Source organism: Dama dama, chromosome 12, assembly GCF_033118175.1.
Source record: "Dama dama isolate Ldn47 chromosome 12, ASM3311817v1, whole genome shotgun sequence".
NCBI classification, from domain to species: Eukaryota; Metazoa; Chordata; class Mammalia; order Artiodactyla; family Cervidae; genus Dama; species Dama dama.
Genome location: NC_083692.1, coordinates 55658749 through 55675113, shown reverse-complemented (window position 1 = coordinate 55675113; position 16365 = coordinate 55658749). Strand labels below are relative to the sequence as shown.

Below are 16365 nucleotides of genomic sequence, written 5' to 3'. Positions count from 1 at the left end.
ACGTTCAAATCTAGCAGGTAAAAATTTAACTTTGCATTGGCTTTTAATGGTTTCGTCAACCAAAGATTTAACCAGGGCTGCTGCTTTTGTGTTTGTCTTTACTTTGGGACTGGCAAATGATTTTCTTCGTTTATGATGGATGGGAAAACGGTAGAAAACAAGCATAGCTGCAGTTTATGAAAGAATCACATTAACGAGAATTTCCTAGAATCGCTCAAAGCCGAGTTGGGGGTTGGCACGGAGCAAAGGCCCGGTGGAAACCACGGCTCTCTCTGGCTCAGGGTTCTACCCCTCCTCCCTCTGGCGCAGCAAGGAGGGGTTGGGGAGAGGGCTGTCCCTCACACAGCCCTGGGGAGCTCCGGGAGGCCACACTTCCCCGCGGGGGGTGATTTAGGACACCCCCACCACCTCCCCTCCCCGCAGCTGCAGTCTCAGCCGTGAAGGATGAGATAGAGCCCCAAGTGGAGAACCCGGTGCGCAGGGGAAACAGAAAAGTGTGCTGGTGTTTAGCGAGAAACAATCGAGTTTTCTCCAAGCATCCGGCCATCAAATCTCGCACTCAGACGATGTATAAAATCGTAATATGGGTTAGGCGCTCGTATCCGAGTCTTGGCTGAGGATGTTGCGGCTGTCTAGGAGCTGGCGTTCAACACAAGTAGCTCCTTCCTCCGGAGACCTGGGGCCGGCGTCCTGCCCGCCTAGCGCAGAAGCAACTTGCGGAGGGCGGTGCCGGGCGCGTGCGGGCCGCGCGGGAGCTGGTCCGGGATCATGGCCGCGCTGTGCTCAGCGCGCAGCGTCAAGCGCGGGCACGCGGCGCGCAGACGCCTGAGGCCGGCCGCGCTCACGTTGCGGCAGAAGTCCACGTGCAGCGTCTGCAGCGCGCGCCCGTGCGCCGCCACGGCCGTCAGCGTGCGGTTGGTGACGCGCGCGCAGTTCTCCAGGTGCAGCGCGCGCAGGCGCGGGCAGGAAACCAGCAGACGCGCCAGGCAGTCGTCGGTGACGTGGCCGCAGCCAGACAGCGTGACGGTTGCCAGGTTGGGGCACCTGCGGAGAGGAGGATGCGGTTAGCGTGCTAGCCTGCGGCCGCCCCCGGTCACGCCCCCTAGCTCCCTGGCTGGTTGGTCCCAGTGCCAACTCTGGGAGACCGCATCTTAGAGAGGAGTACCGGGCCTAGCTCTTGTGGCTTAGCTGGTAAAGAATTCTGCCTGCAATGAGGGAGATCTGGGTTCGATCCCTGGGTTGGGAAGATCCCCTGGCGAAGGGAAAGACTACCCCTTCCAGTATTCTGGCCTGGAGAATTCCATGGACTGTATAGTCCATGGGGTTTCGAAGAGTTGGATCCTGTTGAGCCACCTTCACTTTCATCGGACCTAGTGAGTTTCTCTTTGGGAAGCTGCCCGCTGTGACATGGCCCGGATCTGAACTGGGGCCCGCTTCCCTTGCTCTTCTGCTACTCCACCTCACCATACTTGGCTGTGAGTGGGCTTTTAGCTCAGGAGCCCAAACCCCCGTCCTGCTGTGCGATGCTGGTTTCTAGGAGGGTGAGAAAAGCAGTGCATGGTGACAGCTCAAGTCTAGCTTCAAGCTGAGGCCCTGGTGATCGTGGCAGGACAGTGCAGAGAGGGTTTTCTGTAAAGTGTCTTAGAATCAGGCCCATTCCAACTCTTGGCCATCGGGGCCCCGTCTGAGTATTGGTTCCAAGTTCTAGAGCCCTGGTTTCAGCTGAGTTGACGGAGGCAGCTACTGCAACTCCACTGGGATGCCAGCCTGCCAGAAGTCAAGATCCACAAGTAGCTAGACCCAGGCCTGTTGTGGGTACAGTCAGGGACACAGGTAGCTTGTCCAGAAAGTATGGGGGGAGGGAGGTGTCTCTCTGCACCAACCTTGCCAGCAACTGCTTGGGAAAAAGATCTTGAGCACAGTTGGACGTGGTTTCTTTGTGCCGTGACCTTGATTGTCATTCATTACCTGGTATGTATGTTTGAGGTTGGCTGGGAGAGAATAATGCCCACCAGTGGGGTTGTCCTGAGGACTAAATGATTAGAAGTGTCTGGAGCCTGTGCAGGGCCTTCTGTAGGCGCTTCTAAGTCATGTTTCCTGGGAGCAGGCAGGACCACACTGCTTCCAGTCAAGAACCTGTCTCATGGGTGCAGGCCTTGGCTTCCTATAGCCAGAGGAAGCTGGAGTCAGGCCACAAAGGGTTTCCCTTTCCCCATCCGCCTCCCTCAATGCCCCTGGGCTGCACCTGACTGAGCCAGCTCAGCTCCATTTGCTTTAGGAAGGAAGGAAGGAACTAAAGTAGACTGGACATGGCTGCATCCACAAACCAAGAACACCCCATCTTTCCAAGTTTGCACATCTTCCTTAGACTTCGTATCTGCCTTCCACCCCCAGTTTCTTGAATGAGGAAACTGGCTCGGGGAGCTCAAGTGATTTGCCTGTGACTTATTTGCTGTCTAACCCAGGACAAATATCTGAACCTTGCTGCACCACCTCTTCATCTGTCAAGTGGGAGAGAAACTGTTACCTTCAGGGTGGTGGTGAGGATTAGGTAGGCATTTAAGCCCCAAGGCTGTTAACATGATTCCTTCCTCTTGAGAACTTTTAGAATAATCCTGAGGCAGGAAGAAACCAGCAAAAGAAACCATGGACTCCCTACCAGCCATCCTCAGCTGTCCCCAGGTGATTGCCAGATCTAGGTTTGGTGCACAGGCATCAATACCTACTGTGTGCCAGTGCTACTGTGTCATTTAATCTGAAATTAGCCTGTGAGATAAGGCAGTGTATCCCAGTCCACAGGGGAAGAAATGAAGTTGAGCTAATTTAAATATTTGGGCTGGGGGTCACATGGTCAGACAGTAGCAGTACTGGGGGACTCAGCCCCAGGCCCTTTGCTTTTTTCTGACACTCGTGCCTGGACAGGTACAGTCCACACCTTGCTGGTTTGGGAGGTTATACCCGCTTCTAAGAATGGAAGAAATTTAGGGCAGGCTTTTTACCCTGTACATATCACTTCCCTGTCTGTTTACTGGGTCTTGTTAAACCCATCAAAATGGCATGGTCTCATTAGGGACAACCCCAAATCCATCTTCTATTTTCTTCTATGGCCTTTAAAAAAAAAAGAAAAGAAAGGAGGGGCCGCTACACTGTTTGCTTCTGTTCCTTGTTAGGCTGCCAGAATACAGCAGCTGTTAAACCTGGGTGGCAACAAGCGGACTGAACCTAGTTTGTTAGTGAACGAGGGGATCATTTCCTCAAAGGCAGGACAGGACTGGTAAAGCCTCAGTGAGAGCCTGGCTGAGGAAGACTTCTTTGTGGACTGCTCTGGGCAGGAGGCTGTGACAGTGAAGGGAGTCTTGCCCGTGGCTCAGCCACCATGGGGTCGACAGGTCAAATACAGGATGTATTTAGGACATACTTGTGCCAAAAATTATTCCGTCTATCTGAAGTTCAGATTTGTCTGGGCCTCTTGAATCTTTATTTGCTAAAATCTGGGTAATCCTAGACTGTGGCACAAATCACAACCTGTCAGACTTTTGGGTTTGCTCATTTGAAAACTTGGGCTAAAGCACTCTTCCCTTCAGTGTACTGATCCTCGCAGTAACTTCAGGTACTCTGAAGATTAGTAAGTTTCTCATAAGGAAACCATTGTCTGCACCCCTGCTGGAGTCTGGATTGGTTCATCTAACCCAGAGCCGAGGAGCCTAACCCTCCTTCAGCTGCTCTCCACAGGTCTTGGGGTTTGCTTGTCAGGAGCAGAATCAAGGGGGCGTGAGCTGATTGCTGAATCTTGAAACCTTTTCCTGGGACCTGACACTGAAAATGAAGGCCCAGCTGGACCCACCCAGCCCTTCATGGCTGCCAGGGAGGACAGCTGCCAGAAGCAGAGGGACAGGCTGAAGCCTAGTCCTTCCTCTCTGCTGAAGCAGCTCCAGGACCTGTGAGGCTAAGAGAAGGATTGGCGCCCTTTCCCCCCAGAATTCTCTCCATCCTGTGGAGACTGCGCGGTGGGTGGGCCTGGGGGGTCTGCCTTGGGCCTAGTCTGAGGCTCCCCGAAGCAGAGTCGTCTTGGTCTCGTCATTTGCCCTTCCCAGACACCCAGGGGCCTCCCAGAGCCCTGGAGGCCGGCGCGGCTCAGGAGGCGGCCTACCTGTCGCACACCCGGAGGAGGAAGTCGTTGACGAGGCTCTCGTGCCGGCTGCAGATGCTCCTCTGGAGGGCGCTCTTGAGCCAGTCCTCGATGCTGCACACCTGCACGCGGCTGGAGTGCCAGCAGATGGAGAGGCTCCGGAGCGCCGGGCTCAGGAGGAAGTTGTCCTTCTTGAGTTCTGCGAGGGAACGGAAGTGCAGCAGGGGCCAGAGTGCAGGGTCCTCAAACACGTCCTGGAGCTGGGGGCAGGTCCTGGCAAGGTTCTTCCTGCTGTCCTTGTCCAGGAAGGAGAAGAGGTGCAGCAGGCACTCCCGATTGAGCTGGGTGATGTGCATGGTCCGCGGTGGCCACACCGAGTGTGGCTGGAGCCCAGGGACCTGACCTACCTCCAGCTGCTCCTCCCCAGCTCTGGGCTGGTGGACATATATGGTTGAAGAATGGTGTTTATTTTTGGCCAACGACTGGTGCTGGCGCTCTGAGGAGGAGGGAAGCCCAGACCCAGACATACGTGCGGTAGTCTGTGGCTCGGCTTATGTTTAGAGGAATTGAAAACCCTGGCAGAAAATCAGCATGTTGAAGTTCAGTAGCCTACTTAAAGGGGATTTCTTTCCTTTTAGCTGACAATGGTGTTAGGCAGAGAGCTATTTTGGCATTTTCATTCGGGGTACTGGCTAGACTATCTTTGTCCGGGCTTGCAATCTCTACTCACTGGGAGGGACTTTAATTGTTAATAGTATCTGGTTTTATTTCCTGGGACATCAATATGAGTCTTTGGCTCTACTTTCAATAGGAAGAAGCCTGCTGTCTGTAAAAAGCTAAAGCTTGTGGTTTTATGCTTGGAGGTGTAAGCAGAAGCCATGGTCGATGCCCCTTTTCTGTGTTATTTTGTTCCTTAGTGATGGTTTCCAGCCTAGGCTGAACTACCATCAAATCCTGCTTCTCCCCTCAAGGCAGAGGGATTTCCCAGTTGCCTTGTTTTTACCCTGAGCTTTTTCATAAAAGATTTGTGTTAAGTAGCTTCTGTCTCTCCAAGGTTCTTCTGTGTGTATGTGTGTAAACTCGTTTACTTGGCTTTACATTTTTCCAATTATGTGTCCTGCTGTATATAATCTATATTTCCCAAAGTGCCAGGATGGATGAAGTAACTCTTAACACAAAACTACTTGAAGCAATTATAAGTTGAAGTATTTTACTCTTGCCCTGTAAACCAGCCTCACATCCTCCTTGTGAATGTGTGTAATTTAGTTCCTGGCAGTTAAGCTGCTCAGTAAATTGCTGGAGGTTTTATTCATGAGTTCTCCCTTCCTAACACAAAACTGAGATTCCTTAATTTGTGGGCTCATTTTCTAGTACCGCCTCACTCCCAGTCCTTCACCAACCCTGCTGTATTCCCCCTCCTGTGAGCTCCTAAGTCTGTGTCTCCTATGTCTTGCTTGGTTTGGGGGCTGCAGTAGTGAGATGAGAACCATTTTTTTCTCTGCTAGACCAGGAAACACCACCTCAGTGGTTACTATTGTTCTTTTTCCCACATAATTAGAATTGGAAGGAATGGGAATACTGTTTCCACTTGTGTGGATGAAGCACATATGCCAGGACCCTCTTCTGGAACTGCGGCTGGGTCAGACCTGGTGCAGCTTTGCCTGTAAAAGCAGAATGCAGCCTAAGGGAGAAAGTAGCCATTGTGGCCAGCTCCCTTGCTTTGAGGAGTCAGTCTCAGTGGTCCCCTGTGCCCGGGTTACCCCACCACTGCCAAGGTCAAGTGGAAAGCATGACTTTTCTTAAAAACAGCATACATCAAGAAACAGCCAAAAGCAAGATGTATTTCTCAAGGAAAGGGTTACTAAGAACTGCTCATATTTCACACTAATCATTTCAATTGTTCAAATGACAGCTGACAGCCAGAGTCCCTCTTTGGGCTCTAGTTAAACTTATTCAAAAGGTACTGCTGCACCACAGGTGGGTTTACTGGAAAGCCTTTAGGATTTCCCTCCTGAATCCTTTCCAAACCAACACTTTTTAGAGGGCTGATCCCTGGAAGTAGTTGGTTCTTTCACCTTCTTAAAGGCAGAGTAGTGTAAGCCTGCCAGCCACAGGGGAGAGTCATTTTGTTCCTTGTGTCTCCCAAGCTGCACGTCCACAGCTCTGCTTGAGCAGCAAATATGGGCAGAGCCGGGCCACTTGGCTGCTCCTCACGTGGGGTGGTAGGAGGCACCCCGGGATATAGGGTGGGTCCACAGGCATGCCTGCCTGCAGGGAGGAACGTGGCTCTCAGCTGGGTGTTCTGACAGCTGTTCCTCCAAGCTCCTCCCTTTCTGCCCCATGAAGCTCGGCTCCTCCACAGCCTCTGACCAGCATGGCTGCCAGAAGGAAACGTGTGATTCGAGAACTGGAGGCAAAACCATTTGGGCCGCAGGCGTCTCTATCTTCAGTTTTAGAAAACTGATAGAAACAGGCAAATGAGTAACACAGAAAAACAATGGGTGTGGACACAGGGTGGTTCTTACAGGAGCTTACTGTAAAGTAGGTATTTACTCTTTAACAGTGGCACTTGTTTCCCTGTTTGATCCTTTGGTCAGAGCCCCAAACCTGGTTCCTGAGGGTAGTCTGGCTCTGACGGAGGCAAGCGGACCTCATTCTTATAAAAAAGGACAGGACGAAGTCACACAGTGCGGGTGAGCTCCCTTGGGACCTGATGCGGCACTGGACGGCCTGGACGGCCACCAACCCTGCCCTCCAGGTCCTTCTGTCTGGGCCCAAGTGCACAGCAGCCCCAGGTGGTGAGGGGTTCATAGAAACCTGCTACCTGTTGACTCATTCCAAAGGCCCTTGGCTTGAGCAAGTACATCATCACTTAACTTTGCTCCACTGAAAGAGGTTCGGAAATAATAGTCAAAAGGGAAGAGACCAGATCTTTAATGATACTTTCCATAAAACAGTTCAGGTTGGTGAAGCAGCAAAAGGCTGTGATTACAACTTAAATCAGTCACTTGCACAAGTAATCCTCTCAGCATCATACAGATTAGGTTTCAGTGGAAATGATTACCTCTCACACAACCAACACTCGCAGAGGGCAGTCTGAAGTCCGTCACAGTCAGACCTGAGGGGGAAGGTCCTCACCCAGCGAGGTGACGCACAGACCTTGGACTACAGCACACCGCCACCCACTCCCACTCCTTCCTGCGCTGTGGGCACCCTCCTGCGGCCACGCTCTGGTCCCCTCTTATCTGTTCCTGGCTGCAGAAACAGACTTTGCTCAGGAGCTTCTCCAGGGCTCACAGGAAGAGGCCACTTCAGCTACAAAGGGAACATGAGAGAGTTCAGGGGACGGTAGAGGTGGAAGTGGGATCAGTGTATCTAAATAGACATATGTACACACACTAAACCAATGAAGGAGAGGTTTGGCTTTAAGAAATAAATATGTCCCCAACCCTAGAAACCAAGCTGCTGAGTAGGTTCCACAGGTGAGATACACATTTAACACTTAACCAGGGCCCATACACTTTACTGGTTTAATTCTATTACATTTGTCATCACTAGACACTGAGTAGAATACAGTGGATAAGCAAAGGTTTTCTCCACCATGGAGAGAGATTTGTGTTGCCACAAACTGTTTCTATCACCCACCTGTGTGGGAGGACTTCTGAGAGTTTTGTTCCGAGGAGCCCTGTGACTCAGCGCGAGGCCCTGCCTCAGCACTGCTCTCTGAATGGGAAGCCACACACGTGCTCGAGACGACACGGCACCAGGGAACAGCCCTGAAGAGCACGAAGGTCAGCTTTCGAAAGAGGCGTGGTAAGGCTGCACAGTTAAATTTTCAAAATACAAATAGGCACATTTACATCACTGGTGTTCAAGTGCACAGTTCACATGGGTCCAGTCGCTTTTCCAGAGAACCTTCATGGTATCCTTCAGGCATGTCTGCTTTAGTAAAATGAAGAGAGAAAAACACTGCAAAATTCAAGAGAGGAGGTGTGTTCATCTCTTAAGCCAACAGTGTTGCCTGTGTGAGGACCACTTTCCCCAACAAAGTAGTCTAGTCTGTTGTAAGTTCCATTTGGTAGAAAGGCCATTTTCCTCCATCAACACTGCCCGAGGCTTTCTTGTTGGAGTTACAAGTGCTGCCCACGCAGAGACTAGTGATCTAAGTGCAAATGTTAGAAGTTACAGCTGTGTATCTTCTAAGCAAAAGAGACTGGATTCATAGGAGCGAGGTCAGAGGAGATGCACATTTCTAGTTCAATGTCATGTGATGTTAATGTACTGATACAGTAGATCAAATTATGTGAAACTGTCATTTTTGTAGTTCAAAAAGTTGTGGCTCGACGTGTGTAATTTAACATTGTAAACTTTTAAATACATGTTTTCCTCTTAATTTTATCTTCTGGGCGCTCTGTTTCTAAGCTGTAAGATCTATACCTGATGGCAAAGCTTTCTCCTCTGGAGTGAAACTGTAGACCAGCACTATCTGGGAGAGCGCTGCACACAGGTGGAACTGTCCAGCCCTAGCTGGTCCTGGGCCATGAGTGGCTGCTGAGAACTTGAACCATGACCAGCGTGACTGAAGAACTGAGTTTTCAATATGTTTTTAATGAAAATCAACACTTAACTAACTATACATGGCCAATGACCACGGTATTGGACAGTAGACGTTCAGACATAATTTGCTCCTAGTTATTCTAAACTGTTGAGCAGGTGTGTTCTGCTCTGAGAAAATGTGGAATTTTTCCAGCTAATATTGAAGTGGGGATGGAGCAGCTCTTTTCCTGCGCAGCTTCCAACATCCAGGCCAGGAGGAGAGCCACCCAACTTTCTTTTACATCCATACACTTAAAATCTGGACCTTTTTTTTTTTTTTTTTAAACAGAAAAAAATAATATGAGAACGTCTGATTGGCTGGCTTAACATAAACTAACTACATTCTGCCCCCTTGTAACAACTTGTAAAGAATTGGGACTGGAGGAAAACACCAACTGGAACAAGGAGTGAACATGAAAATGTGCATGGTCCTATCCCACAGGCCCAGCTGGAGCTCCCTCCTCCTCTCACTAATTTGGACGTTGGGCACCAGCACCCCAAGATCAGCAGGCTGGCTTGAAAACACTTCTGGAAAGCACAGGAAGCATCATTAGATGGGATTCTGGTTCCAGATTTCAATTTGAATTAAAGCTAAGCAGTGCTGGTGCCTACTTTTCTTGAAAACAATTTTAAAAGACTGCTAACCTAAACAACAAAAACTCTATTTATTCAAAGTGAAAGTATTTTCAATTGCTCTGCTATGAGGATAGGCCAGTGAGAGCTGTTAAAACTTAAAGACTTTAGTTTCCTCTTGTGGACTCCACAGTGTTACCCCAAGTTTAGGTGATGGTCAGAATCAACTTTGGGAGGTAGCATCTCAACCTCTGGTGGCCAAGTAAGACAGACTAGAGTGGACATGCAGTTAATCCCAGTGCTACAACCAATGGGGGAATTAGGTGCTGACTCAAAAAGGCAATCATGACACTACAGTTTCTGCACACTGGATAAATAACACGTGGATAGCATGTGGCTGAGTCACAGAACTTTTGAAACACTTTTAAGTGTATTTGGTCTTATTTGGACTGTTCAGTACCCCTATCTCATCTATGAAAGTGCCCCAAAACCAAAAAAAATTAAAAGTAATTCTTGAATTTGCAATGTAGGTACAACTGAATCAACCGATTTATTTAGTAGTGCTGATAAACAGCACCTTTGAGAGATGCCAAGAGCAGCAGTCACCTGGTCTGTTTAATGACGCCCTTCCTGTCCTCTTTTACAAGCAGAAAGAATGATTACTGAGCAGTCACTGAACTCTCGTGAGCCACAAATTTACGTGCACACATGATACTTGGTTTAGAGCCAACCTGATCTCCGTTGGATCAGTGAGAAGGCAGCAGGTGGTTACATCGCTCTTCACAATGGGGAACACCTCTCGCTTTCAGCATATGAGAGTAACAAAGCATTGATGTAAATGTGCCTCAAAGTGAGAACTGAACATTAATATAAAAAAGTCAAATAGAACTAAGTTCTTGAAACTACATATAAAAACTGAATTATTACAACTAAAGCAGCAAATCAAAATATCTGCTGAGGTTTTCTGGTAGAACTAAAAAAAAAAAAAAATTAGTTGGTGCCCATGTTCAATAAGTCACTACCATTGACAAAATAAAACTAAACCCAAAATAGGAAACTGAAAAGTGCATAATGAAATTAAATCTTGGATCAAGTATTTATGGAAAATTGGAAATGTCTGTCCGGTATAGTTGACGAATAATGATTTGGAGGAGGTATTAAAGTTTATCCGATCCAGCTTTGGCCTGGCGCTCCACATAAAAAAGGATGTAGGCCTTGGCCTTCACCACGGTGTCTTCCTCAGTCAGAGTTACAGTGCTGTCATTGAAATGGAACCAGCGACCTTCGTGAGTTGCGTATGCTGTGTAATGTCCAGAACCGACCCTGTGAAGAAAGGTCAAATGAGCAAAGAAAAAGACTACAGAAGTCACACAAGAATCTGTGCAACCATATAAATTATTAGAAGGACAATAAATTTTAATAATTACTGTATGGAATAAATTCTAGAGATTTGTAATTTAAGACAGGTGATTAAGCTCATGTTTATCTTCTTGAAACCCATCGAAATGACAAGGAATATAGTCACACTGGAGAACAGGGAAGCGTGCCATGGACTGAGCAGAAACGGAAGATTTTCAGGAACACAGAGCTTTACTTGGCACTGGATTAACAGAGAAACTAAACATCAAAGGAGCCTAACAAGCAGAGGTCACAGCCTGTGGAAACAGGGAAAACTTAGGACCAGATTTCCCATCAGTCTTAGAAGAAACCTGAGCACAGGACAGAAATCTGCCTCCAGGGAAGCACTTTCTCTCCTAGTTTGACCATCAAAGGCTTTTCTTTCTCATCATGACCCACCCACTCACACATGGAGCCCCAGACTCAGTCCTCCTGGGTAGGAGAAAGCCTGTAGACAAAACAAAGACCTTCACAAACTGCTAGAAAAACACTTACAACATTTCATGAGCTGAAGACACTAGACTAAGAGTATCCCTGTTAACTACCAAACAAATACATCTCAAGTAATTTCTTAAGTCCAAAGAAAAAACAAGCAAATGAGAATCAGATGTGTAGTGGACTTATCATTTATAACTATGAATGGTGAAATCAAAAGAGCAATGTCTACAAAGTTCAGAGGGAAGAGGATTTTCAACATGGATAGTTGCTTGACAGGTCTGAAGGTAAAACTCATATCCTCAAGCAGACCAGAAAAAGGAAGGAATATACCCCTAATACAGGTTTTCAAGGGAAAAAAGTAATCAAGAATGTTATGTAACAAAATAAGAAATGTATCTGTAAAGTAGAGAACATGAAGTTTATTCTAAATAATACCTGTTTCCCTCCATTTAAATATGAATTGGCCAAGGAAATCAGCAGTCTTTTGGAGTAATGACTACTCAGGATTTTGTGGACAACAGACTAGTTGTGAATGCTGGACTCAAATGAACCTTTCTCCATTTTGCTTTCGTGTGCCTTCTCTTCATGCTTTGCAATATATTTCAGGAATACTCTTTCCCACCAAGACTGAAGGAAAGTTCTACCAGTCACTCAGTCGTGTCCAACTCTTTGCAACCCCAAGAACTGCAGCACGCCAGGCTTCCCTATCCTTCACTATCTCCTGGAGTTTGCTCAAACTCATGTCCATTAAGTCAGTGATGCCATCTGACCATCTCATCCTCTGTTGCCCCCTTCTCCTCTTGTCCTCAATCTTTCCCAGCATCAGAGTCTTTTCCAGTGAGTCAGTTCTTTGCATCAGGTGGCCAAAGTATTGGGAGTTTCAGCTTCAGCCATCTGTCATTCCTGTGAATATTTGGGGTTTATTTCCTTTAGGATTGACTGCTTTGATTTCCTTGCTGTCCAAGGGACTCCCAAGAGTCTTCTCTAGCACCACAGTTCAAAAGCATCAATTCTTTGGTGCTCAGCCTTATCTATGGTCCAGCTTTCACATCTGTACATGACTACTGGGAAAACCATAGCTTTGACTATACAGACCTTTGTTGGCAAAGCGACGTCTCTGCTTTTTAATACACTGTCTAGGTTGATCACAGCTTTTCTTCCAAGGAGCAAGCATCTTTAAATTTCATTGCTGCAGTCACCATCTACAATGATTCTGGAGCCCAAGAAAATAAAGTCTGCCACTGTTTCCATTTTTTCCCCATCTATCTGCCATAAAGTGATGGGACAGGATGCCATGATCTTCGTTTTTTCAATGTTGAGTTTTAAGCCAGCTTTTTCCCTCTCCTCTCACCTTCAAGAGGCGCTTTAGTTCCTTTTCATTTTCTGTCATAATGGTGGTATCATTTGCATACCTAGGTTGTTGTTATTTCTCCAGGCAATCTTGATTCCAGGCTGAGCTTCATCCAGCCTGACATTTTGCATGATGTACTCTGCATACAAGTTAAATAAAAAGGGTGATAACATATCAGCCTTGATGTCCTCCTATCCCAATTCTGAACCAGTCAGTTGTTCCATATACAGTTCTGTTGCTTCTTGACCTGCATACAGGTTTCTCAGGAGGCAGGTAAGGTGGTCTAGTATTCCCATCTCTTTAAGAATTCTCCGCAGTTTGTTGTGATCCACACAGTCAAAGGCTTTAATGTAGTCAATGAAGCAGCAGGAGATGTTTTTCTGGAATTCTCTTGCTTTCTCTATGATCCAACAGATGTCAATTTGATCTTTGGTTTCCCTGCCTTTTCCAAATCCAGCGTGTACATCTGGATAGTCTTGGTTCACGTATTGTTGAAGCTTAGCTTGAAGGATTTTGAGCATTATCCTACCATGTGAAATGAGCACAACTGTGTGGTAGTTTGTGCATTCTTTGGCATTGCCTTTCTTAGGGATTGGAATGAAAACTGACCTTTTCCAGTCCTGTGGCCACTGCTGAGTTTTCCAAATTTGCTGCCATACTGAGTGCAGCACTTTCAGAGAATCATCTTTTAGGATTTGAAATAGCTCAGCTGGAATTCCATCATCTCCACTAGCTTTGTTCTTAGTAATGCTTTCTAAGGCCCACTTGACTTCACACTCTAGGATGCCTGGCTCTAGGTAAGTGATCACACCATTGTGGTTGTCCGGGTCATTAATACCTTTTTTGTACAGTTCATTTGGGTATTCTTGCCACCTCTTCTTACAATCTTCTGCTTCTGTTAGGTCTATACCATTTCTGTCCTTTATTATGTCCTTCTTTGCATGAAATATTCCCTTGGTATTTCTAATTTTCTTGAAGAAATCTCTAGTCTTTCCCATTCTATTGTTCTCCTCTATTTCTTTGCATTGCTCACATGTGAAGGCTTTCTTCTGTCTCCTTGCTGTTCTTTGGAATTCTACATTCAGATAGGTATATCCTTCTCTTCCTCCTTTGCCTTTGCCTCTCTCCTTTTCTCAGCTGTTTGTAAGGCCTCCTCAGACAGCCATTCTGCCCTGTTGCGTTTCTTTTTCTTGCGGAAGGTTTTGATCACTGCCTCCTGTACAATGACAGTTCTTCAGGCACTCTGTCATCCGGATCTAATCCCTTGAATCTATTTGTCATTTCCACTGCAAGGGATTTGATTTAGGTCATACCTGAATGGCCTAGTAGTTCTCCCTACTTATTTCAGTTTAACTCTGAATTATGCAATAAGAAGCTCATGATCTGAGCCACAGTCAGCTCTCAATCTTGTTTTTCCTGACTGTTTAGAGCTTCTCTGTCTTCAGCTCCAAAAAATACTATCAGTCTGATTTCAGGACTGACCATCTGGTGATGTCCATGTGTAGAGTCTTCTCTTGTGTTGTTGGAAGAGGATGTTTGCTATGACCAGAACGTTCTCTTGACAAAACTGTTAGCCTTTGTTCTGGTTCATTTTGAACTCCAGAGCCAAACCTGTTACTCCTGGTATTCCTTGACTTTCTACTTTTGCATTCCAGTCCCCTATGATAAAAAGGACATCTTCTTTTGGTGTTAGTTCTAGAAGGTCTTATACGTCTTTGTAGAACCGTTCAACTTCAACTTTTCCAGCATTAGTGGTTGGGACATAGACTTGGATTACTGTGATTTGAATGGTTTGCCTTGGAAACAAACCGAGATCATTCTGTCATTTTTGAGATTTACCCAAGTACTGCATCTTGGACTCTTTGTTGACTATGAGGGCTATTCCATTTCTTCTGCGGGATTCTTGCCCACAGTAATAGATATAATGGTCCTCTGAATTAAATTTGTCCATTCCTGTCCATTTTAGTGAATGAATCTGAACTGTTGTAGAGGGAGCTGGGAGAGAGTTACTGAGAGTGGTACAAAATTGCAGGTCTTTACTGCCCTATTCCCAACCCCAAGAGAGCCCGCTGGCATACTCACCCAGAGCCATGGTGCACCACCACAGCAGCGAGGTCGTACAGGCAGTTCTCTGGGCCACTGTTCTCGGGCTACAGATCAGGGGAGAAGGCATCCCAGGACTGAGTTAGGAGCAGTGGTCAATGACATCAGCATCTCCCTACCTCAATGACCTCCACCCTCTCTCTGTGAAGACTTAATTTTACTAACAAATGTAATTATGTTACCTCTAGTAAGTAGCATTTCATGTCTAGGCCTCGCAGGGGAAATTCTACATATGTATCAACTTTGTTTCTTAAATATGCTGTCCAATGAAATCTTTTCAAATGTAAGCATAGCACCTGGATGAGAGATAAAGACAAAAATTATAAACAAGCACTTAATTTACCTTTCAATCAAAATTAACTACTTGATGGTACTAATGTCTCTTAGATAATATTTTAGGCAGTCTATCAGTTTTTCTTTTGATTCTTGATATTGGTTTCTTCCATGAATACCTTTTTATGGTACTGTGATTTATAATAATGTGTTTAGTTTTGTCTCCTTTCCTGACACAAGATCCTAAAAGCCTTGAAATTTCCTAAGAGAGCCACACAGAGTGATCTTTTGTTATGTTAGTGAGGTATGGGGGCTTGTTGCCAAGAGAACCAATCAAGAAATTGAGTTAAAACTTTCAGTCCTACCTCCCTGACCCCCAAGAGGGGAGAGGGATTGGAGGTTGAACGATCAGCAACGGCCACTGATTTAATCAGTCGTGTCTGTGTAACGAAGCCCAAAGGACAAGGTTTGGCACACTTCCAGTTGGGGAACCAGAGCTCTTCCACGTGTCACCATGCAAGGCCCCAAACTCCATGAGGACAGAAACTCCTTTGTTCAGGACTTTGCCCTTTGTATCTCTTCATCTGGTTGTTGATTTGTATCCTTTAACATCCTTTGTTGTGAATTGATAATCTGGTGAGCAGACAGGTTTCCTGGGTTCTGTGAGCTGCTATAGCAAATTAATGGAACCCAAGAAGGGACAAGGGTCATGGGGACCTCTGATGTCTACCTAGTCGGTCACAAGTAGGAGTAACAATGGGGACATGTGACTGGTGTCTGAAGTCCAAGGAAGGAGTCATAGGAACCCTCAATTTGTAGTTGTCCCTTCAGAAGCCTAAGCCCAAAGTAACAGCCTGGGCTTGTGATGGTGTCTGATGTGGAGGGCGATTTTGTGGGACTGAGCCCCTTTACCCCGTGGAATCTGATGCTCTCTCTGAGTAGGCAGTGTCAGAATGGAGTTGAATTGTATGTAGGACACCCATGGTGTCAGAGAACTGCATGTTGGTGGTGTGGTGGGGAAACCCCACCCGTCACGCTCTGTAAATAGTGATGAGGACATATTTACTTATGAATTCATAAAGGGCTTAGCTTTACCGAAAACCCTAGAGACAAACACAGAACAGATTATATAAGTATAAAGTTAGAAAAATAATTTGTCTTCCAACCAATCAAGCATTTCCCCCTCAAAACTGCATTATAATTTGAAATGCAATGCTTACCTTGGGTAGTTTTTGAATCCAAAACTTTTTAGTGGACTTTTGTTTCTTCTTGCACTTGTGGCACATATATAACTCTGTCTCATCAAGTTCTTCTAAGTCAGTAAAACTGCGAAGACAATCTAAAACCAAATTGATTTTGGCAGCATTAAAAGAGGATGCCTTTTATAGAGGAAGTGTACTGTAGGGAAAAAAAAACTATGAACTCTGAAAGTGAACAATTCGGGTTCAGATCTCAGCTTTATTAGCTATGTGACCTTAGACAAGTCAGCTTTTCTCTTGCAAAA

General features: G+C 46.4%; 2 protein-coding genes across 3 annotated transcripts in view; both read right to left on the bottom strand.

The window, feature by feature from the left end:
• Window positions 1-155: 155 nt before the first annotated feature.
• Window positions 156-4541, bottom strand: FBXL22 (F-box and leucine rich repeat protein 22). The gene is made up of 2 exons (XM_061157326.1): window positions 4151-4541; window positions 156-1044 (listed from the first exon to the last, which is right to left on the bottom strand). The coding sequence occupies exons 1-2, from the start codon at window positions 4483-4485 to the stop codon at window positions 699-701; spliced, it is 681 nt and encodes a 226-aa protein (XP_061013309.1). The 5' UTR covers window positions 4486-4541; the 3' UTR covers window positions 156-698.
• Window positions 4542-7047: 2506 nt separating this feature from the next.
• The window catches only part of USP3 (ubiquitin specific peptidase 3), a 99517-nt gene continuing 90199 nt past the window's right edge, over window positions 7048-16365 (bottom strand). For both annotated transcript variants that reach the window (XM_061157324.1, XM_061157325.1), the window contains exons 12-15: window positions 16082-16200; window positions 14771-14884; window positions 14568-14635; window positions 7048-10621 (exon numbers count right to left, since the gene is read on the bottom strand). In XM_061157324.1, the coding sequence (XP_061013307.1) occupies window positions 10456-10621; window positions 14568-14635; window positions 14771-14884; window positions 16082-16200 (467 nt within the window). In that variant the 3' untranslated portion in view covers window positions 7048-10455. The remainder of the gene's footprint in view (window positions 10622-14567; window positions 14636-14770; window positions 14885-16081; window positions 16201-16365) is intronic.